General features: G+C 51.5%; 1 protein-coding gene across 3 annotated transcripts in view; it reads right to left on the bottom strand.

Moving 5' to 3' along the window:
* The window catches only part of GABBR1 (gamma-aminobutyric acid type B receptor subunit 1), an 86,789-nt gene that overhangs the window by 39,933 nt on the left and 29,872 nt on the right, over nt 1-16,984 (bottom strand). For all 3 annotated transcript variants that reach the window (XM_083160267.1, XM_083160269.1, XM_083160268.1), the window contains exons 6-9: nt 12,635-12,655; nt 4,378-4,538; nt 3,334-3,468; nt 905-1,075 (exon numbers count right to left, since the gene is read on the bottom strand). In XM_083160267.1, the coding sequence (XP_083016393.1) occupies nt 905-1,075; nt 3,334-3,468; nt 4,378-4,538; nt 12,635-12,655 (488 nt within the window). The remainder of the gene's footprint in view (nt 1-904; nt 1,076-3,333; nt 3,469-4,377; nt 4,539-12,634; nt 12,656-16,984) is intronic.

Below are 16,984 nucleotides of genomic sequence, written 5' to 3'. Positions count from 1 at the left end.
CAGTATGGGGCCTGATGGGAGCAGTATGGGGCCTGCTGGACGGAGACTAGAGGTGAGTAGTATGGGGCCTGCTGGGAGTAGTGTGGGCCCTGCTGGGAGTAGTGTGGGGCCTGCTGGATGGAGACAAGAGGGGAGTAGTATTGACTACTGTATCAGGTTGGGGAATGGTGAAGAAGCACAGGTGTAGATTGTACGACCCTGGACTACTGTGAGTAGTATGGGGCCTGCTGGGAGTAGAACGGGACTGCTAAGAGTCATATGTGGCCTACCACGAGGCCTGCTGAAGAGGAATATGGGGCCTGCTGGATAGGGCCTACCAGGAGTAGCATACGGCCTGTTATGATTAAAATTAGGACCGCTAGGAGTTGTATGTTGCCTACTGAAGAGGAGTATGGGGCCTGCTGGATAGGGCCTAACGGGAGTAGCACGCGGCCTGTTATGAGTAAAATTAGGATCGCTATGTCGTATGTGGCCTTCCATAAGACCTGTCAGGAGCAGTATGGGGCCTGCTGGATAGGGCCTGTTGGTCGTAGTATTTGGCCTTCTGTGAGTAGAATAGGTCCTGCTAGGAATCATCTGTGGCCTACTGTGAGGCCTGCAGAGAGTAGTACTAGTCCTGTAAGAGAATTGTATCAAGCTTGCTGTACGGGGCCTGCTGGGAGCAGTACGGGGCCTGCTTATGAGAGATCTTTGGGGAGTAATATGGAGCTTGCTAGTGTAGAGAGAATGCAAGACTCTACCTGTTTGGTATTTTTGTTTTAGAGACACCTAAAACACATTTCTGGTTACTTCAATAAATATTCTCCATCAACAAGAGTTCCTAATCTTCATATGGTACCCTCCAGGGGTACCACCTTAGTCTGTTACTTTTGCCATGACCCATCTTTTCTTAACAGACACTTACAGAGGTAAAGACCTCAGTAGTCTGCTGTATGGTCGCAATCTTCGTCCACCCCCACTTTTTGAAAAGCTGGACCCTGGTAGGATTGTGCAAGGTTGCCGACGGGTGAGTACGGAAGAATGTTGGAAATCTTAGACGGTTAGAGAGCGCTGGAGAGCTGGAGCCATAAGACAGCTGCAAGGTCGAGAGAGCAACAAATACTAAGAACAATCGACAGGATAAAAAACAATAATCTTTACCGGTCAAAGGGCGATCAACAACCAAGGAGGAATAAACAGAAGATAGCAAAAAGTCTACAAAAACTATAGGAATAGACAAAGAGAGGGGGGACGATTTACTAAGCCTTGGGGAGAGATAAAGTCCAGAGAGATAAAGTGTCAACCAACCAGCTCCTGTAATTTTTCAAATATAGCCTGTAACGTGCCAGGAGCTGACTGTATGGTACTTTATTAATCTCCAGTGCTTAGTAATGAGAGGCAAAGAGAGAGGAAGATAGAGAGAGAGATAAAGAGAGAGGAAGAGAGGAATAAAGCGATAAAGAGACTGGGTATAATGGAGCAGATATATTAAGCCTGGAGAAGAGATAAAATGGAGATAAAGTGAAAGGAGATAAAGCACCAACCAATGAACTGTGTTTGAGAGAAGTGAGAGTGACAGACCTGAGGGTGAGAGGGAGAAGTGACAGTGACAGACCTGAGGGTGAGAGGGAGAAGTGACAGGACAGAGGGTGGGAGAGTGACAGACCTGAGGGTGAGAGGTAGAAGTGAGAGTGACAGACCTGAGGGTGACAGAGAGAAGTGACAGTGACAGACCTGAGGGTGAGAGAGAGAGAAGTGACAGGACAGAGGGTAAGAGAGAGAGGGGAGAGTGACAGACCTGGGGGTGAGAGAGAGAAGTGAGAGTGATAGACCTGAGGGTGAGATACAGAAGTGACAGGACAGAGGGTGAGAGGGAGAGAGAAGTGACAGTGACAGGACAGAGGATGACAGAGAGAAGTGAGAGTGACAGGACAGAGGATGATAGAGAGAGGGGAGAGTGACAGACCTGAGGATGAGAGGGAGAAGTGAGAGTGACAGGACAGAGGATGAGAGAGAGAGAGAGAGAGAAGTGACAGACCTGAGGGTGAGAGGGAGAAGTGAGAGTGACAGACCTGAGGGTGAGAGGGAGAAGTGAGAGTGACACACCTAATGGTGAGAGAGAGAAGTGAGAGTGACAGGACAGAGGATGACAGAGAGAAGTGAGAGTGACAGGACAGAGGATGATAGAGAGAAGTGAGAGTGACAGGACAGAGGATGATAGAGAGAAGTGAGAGTGACAGACCTGAGGATGAGAGGGAGAAGTGAGAGTGACAGACCTGAGGATGAGAGGGAGAAGTGAGAGTGACAGGACAGAGGATGAGAGAGAGACAGAGAAGTGACAGACCTGAGGGTGAGAGAGAGAGAAGTGAGAGTGACAGACCTGAGGGTGAGAAGTGAGAGTGACAGACCTGAGGGTGAGAAGTGAGAGTGACAGACCTGAGGGTGAGGGTGAGAAGTGAGAGTGACAGACCTGAGGGTGAGAGGGAGAAGTGACAGTGACAGACCTGAGGGTGAAAGGGAGAAGTGAGAGTGACAGACCTGAGGGTGAGAGGGAGAAGTGACAGTGACAGACCTGAGGATGAGAGGGAGAAGTGAAAGTGACAGACCTGAGGATGAGAGGGAGAAGTGAGAGTGACATACCTGAGGGGGAGAGGGAGAAGTGACTGTGACAGGACAGAGGATGAGAGGGAGAAGTGAGAGTGACAGACCTGAGGGTGAAAGGGAGAAGTGAGAGTGACAGACCTGAGGGTGAAAGGGAGAAGTGAGAGTGACAGACCTGAGGGTGAGAGGGAGAAGTGAGAGTGACAGACCTGAGGGTGAGAGGGAGAAGTGAGAGTGACAGACCTGAGGATGAGAGGGAGAAGTGAGAGTGACAGACCTGAGGGGGAGAGGGAGAAGTGACTGTGACAGGACAGAGCCTGGATGAGAGAGAGAAGTGAGAGTGACAGACGTGAGAGGGAGAGAGAAGTGAGAGTGACAGGACAGAGGATGAGAGGGAGAAGTGAGAGTGACAGACCTGAGGGGGAGAGAGAAGTGAGAGTGACAGGACAGAGGATGAGAGGGAGAAGTGAGAGTGACAGACCTGAGGGGGAGAGAGAAGTGAGAGTGACAGGACAGAGGATGAGAGAGAAGTGAGAGTGACAGGACAGAGGATGAGAGAGAGAAGTGAGAGTGACAGACGTGAGAGGGAGAGAGAAGTGAGAGTGACAGGACAGAGGATGAGAGAGAAGTGAGAGTGACAGGACACAGGATGAGAGACAGACGTGAGAGTGACAGGAGGACCCTAGAGATCAGGAATCAGTAACTGAGAACATTAGAGAGACAGGTAACACAGATAGATAGACCGTCGCTTACCACAATGAGATGCCACATGCGTGCTGCTTCTGCTACAAGAGTGGACACACTGCTGCACCCTGGCATCAGCATAATCTTTATTGGGTCATTATAGAGTAACTCGTACAGGTGGCGTGTCGCCTGGCCGGGGTCACACTGAACAGCACAGGATAGAGACAGGAGAATGGGAGGGAAGAGTAAGTCATATGAAGGCAGACATGCATACTTCATCTGTGTACTGAGACCGTGTAGGTTACAGCGAGGGCAGGTACTGTGTGTAACGAGACTGCTGCTTCTCCCTCCCCATCCTCTCTTTCTACCTCGTGTTGCTGTCTCTCTCTCTCTCCATCTGTCTCTCCCCCCCCCTGCCCATTCCTCTCTCCCCGTCTATCTCACTTCTCCAGAATATTTTACCCTTTCCTCTGTTGCCGTGGTAACAGTGAGAGCTAAGTGGAATAATGGGAGCGCAGGGGGTAATCCTGCGAGAGAGACCGGCTGCACCCCCTGCGCTCCCTCTCTCTCCCCCCCTCAGAGACAGTCTCAGTAAAGGTCACTCACACTGTCTCCAGGGTCCCCCCGCGGTGGTCTCACGTCCCCTCTGCTGGAACAGCTGTCTCGGTCACCTCCCCTGCAGTCTCTTTCTGCTTGCTGTCACTTTCACACAAGATCTCTGCCTCCCCCTCACTTTCTGTCGGCTTCACGCACGAACCCTCTCACTTTCCTACCTGCTGCGGCCATTCAACCTCTCCGCACTCCGAAAACATCTTCTCCTATAATTGTCCCTGTTTTTATCCATAGACACTGACTAATACATGAGTCCCGCTTTTATTGTCACCTGTATGCTGCCTCCCTGCTGTCACCGTGACTACAAGCCGACCATACAGGTGTCCCATACAGGTGAGACAGGTAACTTCCTAACTGCTACCTAGCAGCACCCAAACTCTGTGTCGTCCCGGCTTCCAGGGCGGCTGGTCTCAGATGTGCCCCCCACCCACCCTACCGATACCCCAACATTACAGGTGTCCCCCAACACCCCCTCGTTCCCCCCCAAATCCTGCCGCTCACCTGGCTGTCATGGTGTATAAGCCGAAGTTCATATTCCGGTAAGATGTCTCTCCGGTTGTTGACATCCTCCAAAGCCATCTGGGCAGCTGGGTGGCAGGCCTGTCCGCCGGGCCACCCCCCACTCATGGGGAAGAGAGCCCCCACGTGCAGGGCTTTCTTACCTGAGACCGCATCACACAGCAAGAGGGTCAAGACAGATAGAGACAGAGCGATAAACATGACCAGGGGGAGAGACATCACTGGGGTAGAGGGGTGAAGAAGGGGGTGAGGAGGCCTGAAAGGGTAGGGATTGGGGGAGTCATGGTACACGCAAGGGGACGGAGAGGGTTAAAAAAGCTGCGAGAGAGCACCAGAAAATGCAACACAGATGGGAGAGACCGTGAGGCAGAGTGCAGCGAGAGATCAACAGGGGGGAGCGCGAGGGAGAACAGGTGGAATGATGAGACTGGCAGGCAAAAAGCAAATATGTGATAAGCAACACAGGAGAGACTGGTCAGAGAGTGATGAAGGGGAGAGGGAGAGGAGGGGGGGAGAGAGAGAGAGCCAGAGACAGCCGGATCAGGCAGGCAGAGACAGGGCAGCGAGACAGCCCATGGATGTGGCAGGAGAGAGCCGCAGCATCTGCATGATTCCTGATTTTATTCTGCAGTCTACAGAGCAACGGAGAGATGGAGAGAGAGGGAGCGAGAGAAGGAGCAGGAGGGAGGAGACATACTGATGTCACCCACGCCGAAGGGAGCCAGGGATTACAAAGAGAATGAGAAGTGAGAGGGGGGATGTGAGAGGGGCATGGGTACGGGGGGCACAACTAATAGGATGGCACGGGCAGGTAGTGGGCAGAGAATGGATACAGGGGGATATGACACAGGGGTACAGAGTGGGGACAAGGCGGCACAGGGCAGAGACGGGATATTGGGTACAGGGCAGGGACACATGGCAAGAGACAGAGACATGGGGGTACAAAATGTAAGTACAGTGGTACGGGAGAGAAACGGGGACATGAGAAGGAGGCACAAAAGGATGGGAATGAGGTACAGGGGTATAGGATAGGGGCACGGGTTACTGGATACAGACACAGGAGTACAGGGCACATACAAAGAGTACGGCATTGGGATTTGGGGGTACAGGGACACTTTGTATGGAATAGAGACATAGGGGTACAAGACTTAGGCACAGAGCTATGAGACAGTGACACGGGGGTATGAGGAAAAAGGCACAGAGGTACAAGCCAGGGGCACAGAGGTACAAGCCAGGGGCACAAAGGTAAGGGTATGAGGCACAGAGTTAAAGGGGGCAGAAACAGGGGTACAGGAAATAACACAGCGGTACTGCACAAGAGGAAAACACAGGGGTACAGAACAGAGACACAGGGATACTGGGTGATAGCACAGGGGTACAGGACGGAGACACAGGGATACTGGGTGATAGCGGAGGGGTGCAGAACAGAGACACAGGGATACTGGGTGATAGCACAGGGGTACAGGACAGAGACACAGGGATACTGGGTGATAGCACAGGGGTACAGAACCAAGACACAGGGATACTGGATGATAGCAGAGGGGTACAGAACAGAGACACAGGGATACTGGGTGATAGCACAGGGGTACAGGACAGACACAGGGATACTGGGTGAGAGCGGAGGGGTACAGGACAGAGACACAGGGATACTGGGTGATAGCAGAGGGGTACAGGACAGAGACACAGGGATACTGGGTGATAGCAGAGGGGTACAGGACAGAGACACAGAGGTACTGGGTGATAGCAGAGGGGTACAGGACAGAGACACAGGGATACTGGGTGATAGCAGAGGGGTACAGGACAGAGACACAGGGATACTGGATGATAGCAGAGGGGTACAGAACAGAGGCACAGGGATACTGGGTGATAGCACAGGGGTACAGGACAGAGACACAGGGATACTGGGTGATAGCACAGGGGTGCAGGACAGAGACACAGGGATACTGGGTGATAGCAGAGGGGTACAGGACAGAGACACAGGGATACTGGGTGATAGCACAGGGGTACAGGACAGAGACACTGGGATACTGGATGATAGCAGAGGGGTACAGAACAGAGGCACAGGGATACTGGGTGATAGCAGAGGGGTACAGGACAGAGAAAAGGGATACTGGGTGATAGCACAGGGGTACAGGACAGAGACACAGGGATACTGGGTGATAGCACAGGGGTACAGAACAGAGACACAGGGATACTGGGTGATAGCAGAGGGGTACAGGACAGAGACACAGAGGTACTGGGTGATAGCAGATGGGTACAGGACGGAGACACAGGGATACTGGGTGATAGCACAGGGAACAAAACAGAGAAACAGGGATACTGGGTGATAGCACAGGGGTACAGGACAGAGACACTGGAATACTGGGTGATAGCACAGGGGTACAGAACAGCGGCACATGGATACTGGGTGATAGCACAGGAGTACAGAACAGAGGCACAGGAATACTGGATGATAGCAGAGGGGTACAGAACAGAGACACAGGGATACTGGATGATAGCAGAGGGGTACAGAACCGAGACACAGGGATACTGGGTGATAGCAGAGGGGTACAGAACAGAGAAACAGGGATACTGGGTGTGATAGCACAGGGGTACAGGACAGAGACACAGGGATACTGGGTGATAGCGGAGGGGTGCAGAACAGAGACACAGGGATACTGGGTGATAGCACAGGGGTACAGGACAGGGACACAGGGGAGTACAGAACAGAGACACAGGGGAGTACAGAACACAGACACAGGGGAGTACAGAACACAGACACAGGGGAGTACAGAACAGAAACACGGGGGTACAGAACAGAGATACAGGGGGTACAGAACACAGACACAGGGGGTACAGGACAGAGACACAGGGGGTACAGGACAGAGACACAGGGGATACAGGACAGAGACACAGGGGATACAGGACAGAGACACAGGGGGTACAGGACAGAGATGCAGGGGGGTACAGGACAGACGCAGGGGGGGTACTGAACAGAGACACAGGGGGTAGAGAACAGAGACACAGGGGGTAGAGAACAGAGACACAGGGGGTAGAGAACAGAGACACAGGGGGTACAGAACAGAGACACAGGGGTACAGGATGATACGAGGGGCTACAGGAAGAACACGCAGGTCAGATCAGATGAATGAAGCGACAGTAACAGCGACAGGCCCCAGGAAGACAGTGATGGCAGACGATGGCCCATATAACTGCACTGGGACCTGCTGAGATAAATGTCACACACAAAAAGACAAAACATTGCCCGCGAGAGACACTGAAAGAGACACCCAAAGGGGGGTGAGGAGACGGTAACAGAGACAATGGAGCCTGTGCAGGCAGAGCGAGCACACAGGGCTATCGCCAAAAATTAATCAATTTACTGACATCTATCAGTCAGATGGAAATAAAGGTCAGTAAATTCTGCGCTCATCACATCACTTCGGAACGGCAGCAAAACCAGAGACCGCTAGAACCCCATCCTAATAATACACAGCCATGTTCACACAATTAGATACCGTGTCAGTAATAACTGCTAGATGTCAGTAAATGTTTGCAGCTCAGATACAGGGTGGGAAGCCGGCCCAGGAGATGGGGGGGAGGTACTGGCACGGGGAGGTGGAGGCACACAGTTCTGCATAACACGGTAGAGGGCAGAGGAGGGGATGCAGAATAGGGGAGCAATACGATACATCACTATGGCCGGTTACAGAGGAGCGGGGGGCTGTATTTATGCTCCCCATGCACCAGTCTCCCCTCCCCAACTTTCTCCTTCATTCAATTTGTATTTAGGTCAAAAGGATTTTTACAGAATCTTTCACAATCTCTGTACCCAGCGAGAAGTGGACGGAGTTAATGAGACAGAACACGGAGGCGGAAACAGGGAAGCGGGGATTCTCTAGCTGCTGCAGGACTACAACTCCCAGCATGCACATCATGCTGGGACTTTCAGTTCCACAACACGTTAAAATGGTTGCAGGGACCAGAAAGAGCTTCAATGTGTGTCAGGCTTACAGCAGAGGCCTGGGCAGGTGACGGAAACACCCGTAAGGGGGCGATCCGAGTATTATGGAGGTATTTAATTAGCCACTGTGAATTACAGCGGCCAAAGGATTTGCTGGAGGCTATTCAGTTAGCCTTGATAGCCGCCACTGTTTGGGGATCATGCTTTGCGTGAAGCATAATCCCTGATAAGCAGCCAATCAGAGCCGTCGTAACACATCATGGGTCTGCATACTTTTTTGGATCCCTTGCAAAAAAGGTCTATAATTGAATATCCAGATAGTGACCATCGGTCAAAAATCAGCCCATTTATTCCAGCTGAAAAACTAGAGCACCTAATTGAATACCCCAGAAGTCACGGCCAGGGCTGCCACTAGGAATTTTGGGGCCCAGGCTGATTTCCAGTCCAGGCCCCTCTGCCCACAAGACCCCCCCCCCCCATACCACCCGACTCCTGCTGCAGGTCCCGAAGCGCAGGCTTCTTCAATGTAGGACACCAGCGGACAATTCAAATGCAGGATTGGCTGGTGAGCCAATCAGAGCTCATGTACCGGCAGCCGCTCTAATTGGATAATGGTACATGAGCTCTGATTGGCTCTAAAGCCAGTGCAGTATTTTAATTGGCGACCGGTGTCCTGTATTGAAGAAGCAGGCAGCACAGCGGAGGCAGTCGGGGGGGGGGGGGGGGGGGTTGTGGTGGACAAAATGAGCTGCCCGGGCCCTTCCAGAACCCTGGGACAGCTGTACACACAGCACCCCCCTATCGGCAGCCCTGGTCACGGCTGTGCGCTGCTAGTACTGTGCGTGGCAGACCCCTTGTGGCACCATATAAAAGGATAATTATACACACACACAGAAACACACACATAATAAGGCACAAGCATTGCTATTATCATACAATTGTATTTGCTCTGCGTCTATAAGGAACAGCCCCCCGGGGACCCCTCCATATAACACAACCCACTGTGGTGAAGCTGAAATTGCAGAACAAATGTAAATGGGTTTCCCGGCACACAGAAATCTTCCTGTATAATAGGCTGGTGCTTTATGTGTACACTTCCCTATTCCTGCTCCCCGCCTGCATGGTAATGGGTTCCCCAGGTGCCAGGCATCTCTGACTATACACCGCACGGTTGTGTATTACATAGCACATTACACAGCAGCACATCCGCACAGTTACAGTGGCCAATCAGTAACATGGCGTACCTGAGCAGGTGACTGCACCTAGCGCGGTCACCGCAGGTGTAAATAAAAGGGACTAATTCAGGTTGGATCGCTATATAGAGAAACCGCAAGCACACATCCGCTGCCCAGAAGGAGAAAATAAAATGGCAAGCAGTGGTCAGCGCTGATGTCACAGACCCACCCTAACACCACCTGGGCACACATGAATTTTCTCAGACACACCCAGAATACAATAAAAATGGGGTGTTTTTTATTGTATTCTGCTGCTCCCAAACGCCGGCTTCCTGTCACTCAAACTACGACGCCTTCGCATTTTCAGTCGCTATTTGGGTCGGCGCATGCGCTCGGGATACTATACTTGGGACATCAATTAAATGACAGTATTTAATTTCCTCACTCAGTTCAGAAATGATGGGGCCTATTCAGGATTGCCCGCCAAAATCCGGATCCGGCCCCTACCTCGATGGTCTGGGTTTGCGTGTGCACATTTCGGCCACATACGTACGGTTAGGTGTTTAGTTGAGGTGTAATGGTCCCTAAACCGGTAAATATTAGTCCGGCTCTAACACCACTATCTTTAGATTTGTACTATGGGCCCGATTCAGACTTGTTCAATCTGCTACAAATTCGCAGCACGAGCGATTATCGGACAATGGTACGCTGTGCGCGAGCCGTCCGTACGAAGATGGCCAGCGATGGCTAGCCTTCGCTGGTTTCTAGCAGGGTGATATATATACACAGACACACACACACATCAGTGCTATATATAATATATACCACAGATATACATATGTATATGTCAACACACATGCTATATGTATAGATCAGACACCTATTTGGTAGAACGTGTTCTGGAGCCGTGTATATGGCGTTCTCTATAGGCCGGATGAGTCTGCTAGCTGTATGATTCAGAGTAGAAGGTAGCAGTATAATAAGCAGCTCGATGGCACCACTTTCCCTGTCAGGCTTCGGATACTGCAGCACAGGAATTACAAGCAGCGTATACTGCATTATAGCAGGGACTGGGAATACAGCTAATGACATTAGGACAGCAGATCTTAGCCCTGCGCTCACACACACCGGCCTGTGCAGGTCTCTCAGGCCGCAGGTGAAATGATAATTACTGTATGTAGATCTATGAGTCAATCACTACCGGATTATGGGCACTTAGCGGGGTGAGGGCGGACGGCCCCTGCAGATGCACAGCAGGCGGACGAGTCTGTGTGCATGACACCGTGCTGTAAACCTGCTTCAGACACATTCTAAAATGGGGTTCAGGTTACAGCCGGGAATCAAATCATCCAATTAAACGGGAGAGCGCATCAGGCCTACAAGTGTTTACATCCCCTGCGGTCGTGCGGTTACAGTAACCGAGGCACAGGCACCTCATGCAGCAAATACATCACATGCTTAGCACCTATACGCAGGATCCAATCATACAGCCGCTTGTTAATGACTATACGGGCTGCTTATCCTATATCTGCAGGAGGAAATCTACCCGCTAAAGCATATTAATATTAAATCACAAGCTTTGATGCCTGGAGGTGCAATGACTGGAGGATTTACTAATGAGCGCCCATTTCCTGCACGGTGGAAGCAGCCATTTTGTGGCCTAGACAATCTTATTCACAAGTGGCTTCTAGTGAATGGATTGGCAGTGTTTGAGTTCAGCAAACAAAATGGACACCTGCATTGTCACAATTGCATATTCCTGAGGTAGAATACCTGGGGGGGGGGGGGGTGTACAGCAGTATGTGGCAGCCATTTTGTGCACCAGACTGAAGTAGTGCATGTGGATGATCTATTCCACAGTAAGGGAAGTTGGGCCTACTAGAACTGGGGGGCAAACTTTGGAGAGAGATAAAGTTCCAACCCATCTGCTTCCAAGTGTCAGGTCACAGGACGGGTTTAAACAAGTCGCTAAAGTTGGTACATTATCTCACCCCTATGGTTGATCATTATCCCCTAGAATCTGGCCATTGGCCAACAGGGCAAGCTGGGATTTATAGTCCAACAACAGGTGGAGTCTGACGAACATACACTGACACTTTAGGCAAATGCTGCCACCCTTCCTGCCAGCATGACAGGGCTCAGCGATGGCACAGTGACAGTCATAGGGCTGACTGGATACAAGGGACTCACATGGGAGCAGCCAATGTACGGGAGAAGAGTGATAAATGAGGGGTGAATATAAAGCGAATGTGTATAACAGACCCCCCGGAGCCACCGTCCTGCACATGACACTGATTGGTTAACAGAAGAGGGTACATATGGCGGCAGAAAGAGGACAACGGATAAAGCAGAAAGTAACAGGAGAAGTCAGAGGGGGGAAAGCAGATCTAGCAATATGGAGAGGAAGGGATATCCACAAAGTCACCATACACATAAACACAGACAACATGGCTACAGCGCAGGCAGAGACACAGTCCAGGCATACACACAGAGCAGGCAGACACAGGGCAGGCAGACACACACAGACACAGCGCAGGCAGAGACACAGAGCAGGCAGACACACAGAGACACAGTCCAGGCATACACACAGCGCAGGCAGACACACACAGACACAGCGCAGGCAGACACACACAGACACAGCGCAGGCAGACACACACAGACACAGCGCAGGCAGACACACACAGACACAGCGCAGGCAGACACACACAGCGCAGGCAGACAGACAGAGAGCAGGCAGACACACAGACACAGCGCAGGCAGACACACAGACACAGAGCAGACAGACACAGAGCAGGCAGACAGACACAGAGCAGGCAGACACACACAGACACAGAGCAGGCAGACACACACAGACACAGAGCAGGCAGACACACACAAAGACACAGCACAGGCAGACACATGAGACAACATGGTTACAGAACAGACACCCAGAAACAACACAGCAGCTGCGCGGGCAGACAAATAGAGCCACAGCGCAGGCAGACACACACAGAATAAGAAGACATGCAGAGACAAAGCACAGACAAACAGACACAGACAACATGGCTACAGAACAGACATACAGGGACAACACGGCTACATACATACTGTACATACAATAAAAACACGGCTACAGACTTACGTGAAGAGTCCGTCCGCCTGACTGCAGGGATGCAGCAAGTGTTAGCAGGAAAGGTAAGAGACAGGTTAGAGCGTGTGATCAGACAGCAGCATGCTAGAGGTGGCTGATGTTACACAGACAGGGAGACATTAGCCTGGGCGGATACCAGCGTGTGTTCTGCTATTACCAGGGTGATTTCAGGGGTCACTTACACCTCTGTGTCACATGCACTACATACATGTAATCAGATTCTGCCGCTACATAGGAAACATGTTGGCACCACCTGCGGAACAGATCCTGTCACCATGCAAATACATTTATATATCTTCTGTGCAGGGTAGATACTGGCTGCTTTTGCATGGAGCCCACAGATGGCTTTTTTACATTGCAAATGAGAATTCCGTTTGGACACTCCCCACCCAAATGTAAATCTCTCTGCACATGTTACATCTGCACCATGCAGTGCAGTATGGTTTTGCCCAGGAGCACAGTTACTGGCTTTTTTTTTTGTTTTGGTATAGTGTACTTCCAAATCTGAATCAGCACCTAAATACCTATATCAGACACATATGCAGTGTTCACAAACCCAACATCGGACATAATGTAACAGCGTAAAAGAATACAATATACAGACCACAATTAGTGTCGGAAATCATTTTTATTGCTGCAATAACACCATAAAATTACAGAGACATTTTTAGCATTGAACGAGAACATGTTGGGCACAAAACTTATACAAGGCTGCCCCCTAGTGGTGACTAAAGAGAATGCTGTATTCAAGTACCAATTACCTGCGCTACTGCAGATATATTATCCTGCAGAGACACATACGCCCTTTCTTGTCCAATAATGATCCAATTAATCTGATCATTTTCCGAAACTCGTTTCATGTGCCTAAATATGGGGCCAGTTTATTTCGGCAACTGTAATACTGTGATAATCACCTGGTGCGCGTACAAGTTGCCCACTCTTGGCACTTTGATTATATATTATTAGTTGAAGTTTATAAATGAGGGACTAGATTTACTAACTGCTGGGTTATCGCAGTGGCCAATGATCGGTGGCTTGGACCAATAAAAGGACATTCTGTCATTTAACTTATTCAGTGCTTACTCCCCTACAGGTATTGAAACCCTAAATGTTCCAACATGCTTTATTTGTAGATCAAAAATAATACACCCCAAGTCAGTTATTTAAATAGAACCAAGGGCCATCTGTATACACGGTCTCTGTAGCCCAGAATCGTCTACCCCATGTCACTAACTCTCCTCATCTCACTCTTCATGATGTCCACTCGCCCAGCACAGCGCCTGAATGTCCTATAAATCTTCATTTACCTTTCATGCTCCAAAACACCCATAAGTTACCTTATTAAATGAGAGCTGGGGTGGTGAGTGATGCTACATGGGGTACAGAGCAGAGAGCAAGTGCTGGGGTGGTAAGTGATGCTACATGGGGTACAGAGCAGATAGTAAGCGCTGGGATTGTGAATGATGCTACATGGGGCACAGAGCAGAGAGCAAGTACTGGGGTGGTGAGTGATGCTACATGGGGCACAGAGCAGAGAGTACGAGCTGGGGTGGTGAGTGATGCTACATGGAGTAAAGAGCAGAGAGTAAGTGCTGGGGTGGTGAGTGATGCTACATGGGGTCCAGAGCAGAGAGTAAGTGCTGGGGAGGTGAGTGATGCTACATGGGGCACAGAGCAGAGAGTAAGTGCTGGGGTGGTGAGTGATGCTACATGGGGCACAGAGCAGAGAGTAAGTGCTGGGGTGGTGAGTGATGCTACATGGGGCAGAGAGTAAGGGCTGGGCTGGTGAGTGATGCTACATGGGGCACAGAACAGAGAGTAAGGGCTGGGGAGGTGAGTGATGCTACATGGGGCACAGAGCAGAGAGTAAGCGCTGGGGTGGTGAGTGATGCTACATGGGGTAGAGAGCAGAGAGTAAGCGCTGGGGTGGTGAGTGATGCTACATGGGGTACAGAGAAGAGAGTAAGTGCTGGGGTGGTGAGTGATGCTACATGGGGTAGAGAGCAGAGAGTAAGCGCTGGGGTGGTGAGTGATGCTACATGGGGTACAGAGCAGAGAGTAAGTGCTGGGGTGGTGAGTGATGCTACATGGGTCACAGAGGAGAGAGTAAGTGCTTGGGTGGTGAGTGATGCTAAGTGCTGGGGTGGTGAGTGATGCTACATGGGGCACAGAGCAGTAAGTGCTGGGGTGGTGAGTGATGCTACATGGGGCACAGAGCAGAGAGTAAGCGCTGGGGTGGTGAGTGATGCTACATGGGGCAGAGAGTAAGGGCTGGGGGGTGAGTGATGCTACATGGGGCAGAGAGTAAGGGCTGGGGGGTGAGTGATGCTACATGGGGCAGAGAGTAAGTGCTGGGGGGTGAGTGATGCTACATGGGGCACAAAGCAGAGAGTAATTGCTGGGGTGGTGAGTGATGCTACATGGGGCAGAGAGTAAGGGCTGGGGGGTGGTAAGTGATGCTACATGGGGTACAGAGCAGATAGTAAGCGCTGGGATTGTGAATGATGCTACATGGGGCACAGAGCAGAGAGCAAGTACTGGGGTGGTGAGTGATGCTACATGGGGCACAGAGCAGAGAGTAAGTGCTGGGGTGGTGAGTGATGCTACATGGAGTAAAGAGCAGAGAGTAAGTGCTGGGGTGGTGAGTGATGCTACATGGGGTCCAGAGCAGAGAGTAAGTGCTGGGGAGGTGAGTGATGCTACATGGGGCACAGAGCAGAGAGTAAGTGCTGGGGTGGTGAGTGATGCTACATGGGGCACAGAGCAGAGAGTAAGTGCTGGGGTGGTGAGTGATGCTACATGGGGCACAGAGCAGAGAGTAAGGGCTGGGGTGGTGAGTGATGCTACATGGGGCACAGAACAGAGAGTAAGCGCTGGGGAGGTGAGTGATGCTACATGGGGCACAGAGCAGAGAGTAAGTGCTGGGGTGGTGAGTGATGCTACATGGGGCACAGAGCAGAGAGTAAGTGCTGGGGTGGTGAGTGATGCTACATGGGGTACAGAACAGAGAGTAAGCGCTGGGGTGGTGAGTGATGCTACATGGGGCACAGAGCAGAGAGTAAGCGCTGGGGTGGTGAGTGATGCTACATGGGGTAGAGAGCAGAGAGTAAGCGCTGGGGTGGTGAGTGATGCTACATGGGGTACAGAGAAGAGAGTAAGTGCTAGGGTGGTGAGTGATGCTACATGGGGTACAGAGCAGAGAGTAAGTGCTGGGGTGGTGAGTGATGCTACATGGGGTACAGAGCAGAGAGTAAGTGCTGGGGTGGTGAGTGATGCTACATGGAGTAAAGAGCAGAGAGTAAGTGCTGGGGTGGTGAGTGATGCTACATGGGGTCCAGAGCAGAGAGTAAGTGCTGGGGAGGTGAGTGATGCTACATGGGGCACAGAGCAGAGAGTAAGTGCTGGGGTGGTGAGTGATGCTACATGGGGCACAGAGCAGAGAGTAAGTGCTGGGGTGGTGAGTGATGATACATGGGGCACAGAGCAGAGAGTAAGTGCTGGGGTGGTGAGTGATGCTACATGGGGCACAGAGCAGAGAGTAAGGGCTGGGGTGGTGAGTGATGCTACATGGGGCACAGAGCAGAGAGTAAGGGCTGGGGTGGTGAGTGATGCTACATGGGGCACAGAACAGAGAGTAAGGGCTGGGGAGGTGAGTGATGCTACATGGGGCACAGAGCAGAGAGTAAGCGCTGGGGTGGTGAGTGATGCTACATGGGGCACAGAGCAGAGAGTAAGCGCTGGGGTGGTGAGTGATGCTACATGGGGTAGAGAGCAGAGAGTAAGCGCTGGGGTGGTGAGTGATGCTACATGGAGTAAAGAGCAGAGAGTAAGTGCTGGGGTGGTGAGTGATGCTACATGGGGTCCAGAGCAGAGAGTAAGTGCTGGGGTGGTGAGTGATGCTACATGGGGCACAGAGCAGAGAGTAAGTGCTGGGGTGGTGAGTGATGCTACATGGAGTAAAGAGCAGAGAGTAAGTGCTGGGGTGGTGAGTGATGCTACATGGGGTCCAGAGCAGAGAGTAAGTGCTGGGGAGGTGAGTGATGCTACATGGGGCACAGAGCAGAGAGTAAGTGCTGGGGTGGTGAGTGATGCTACATGGGGCACAGAGCAGAGAGTAAGTGCTGGGGTGGTGAGTGATGCTACATGGGGCACAGAGCAGAGAGTAAGGGCTGGGGTGGTGAGTGATGCTACATGGGGCACAGAACAGAGAGTAAGGGCTGGGGAGGTGAGTGATGCTACATGGGGCACAGAGCAGAGAGTAAGTGCTGGGGTGGTGAGTGATGCTACATGGGGCACAGAGCAGAGAGTAAGTGCTGGGGTGGTGAGTGATGCTACATGGGG

The sequence above is a fragment of the Crinia signifera genome, chromosome 9, assembly GCF_055691185.1.
Source record: "Crinia signifera chromosome 9, ASM5569118v1, whole genome shotgun sequence".
NCBI lineage: Eukaryota > Metazoa > Chordata > Amphibia > Anura > Myobatrachidae > Crinia > Crinia signifera.
This window is presented reverse-complemented; position numbering and strand designations above follow the sequence as displayed.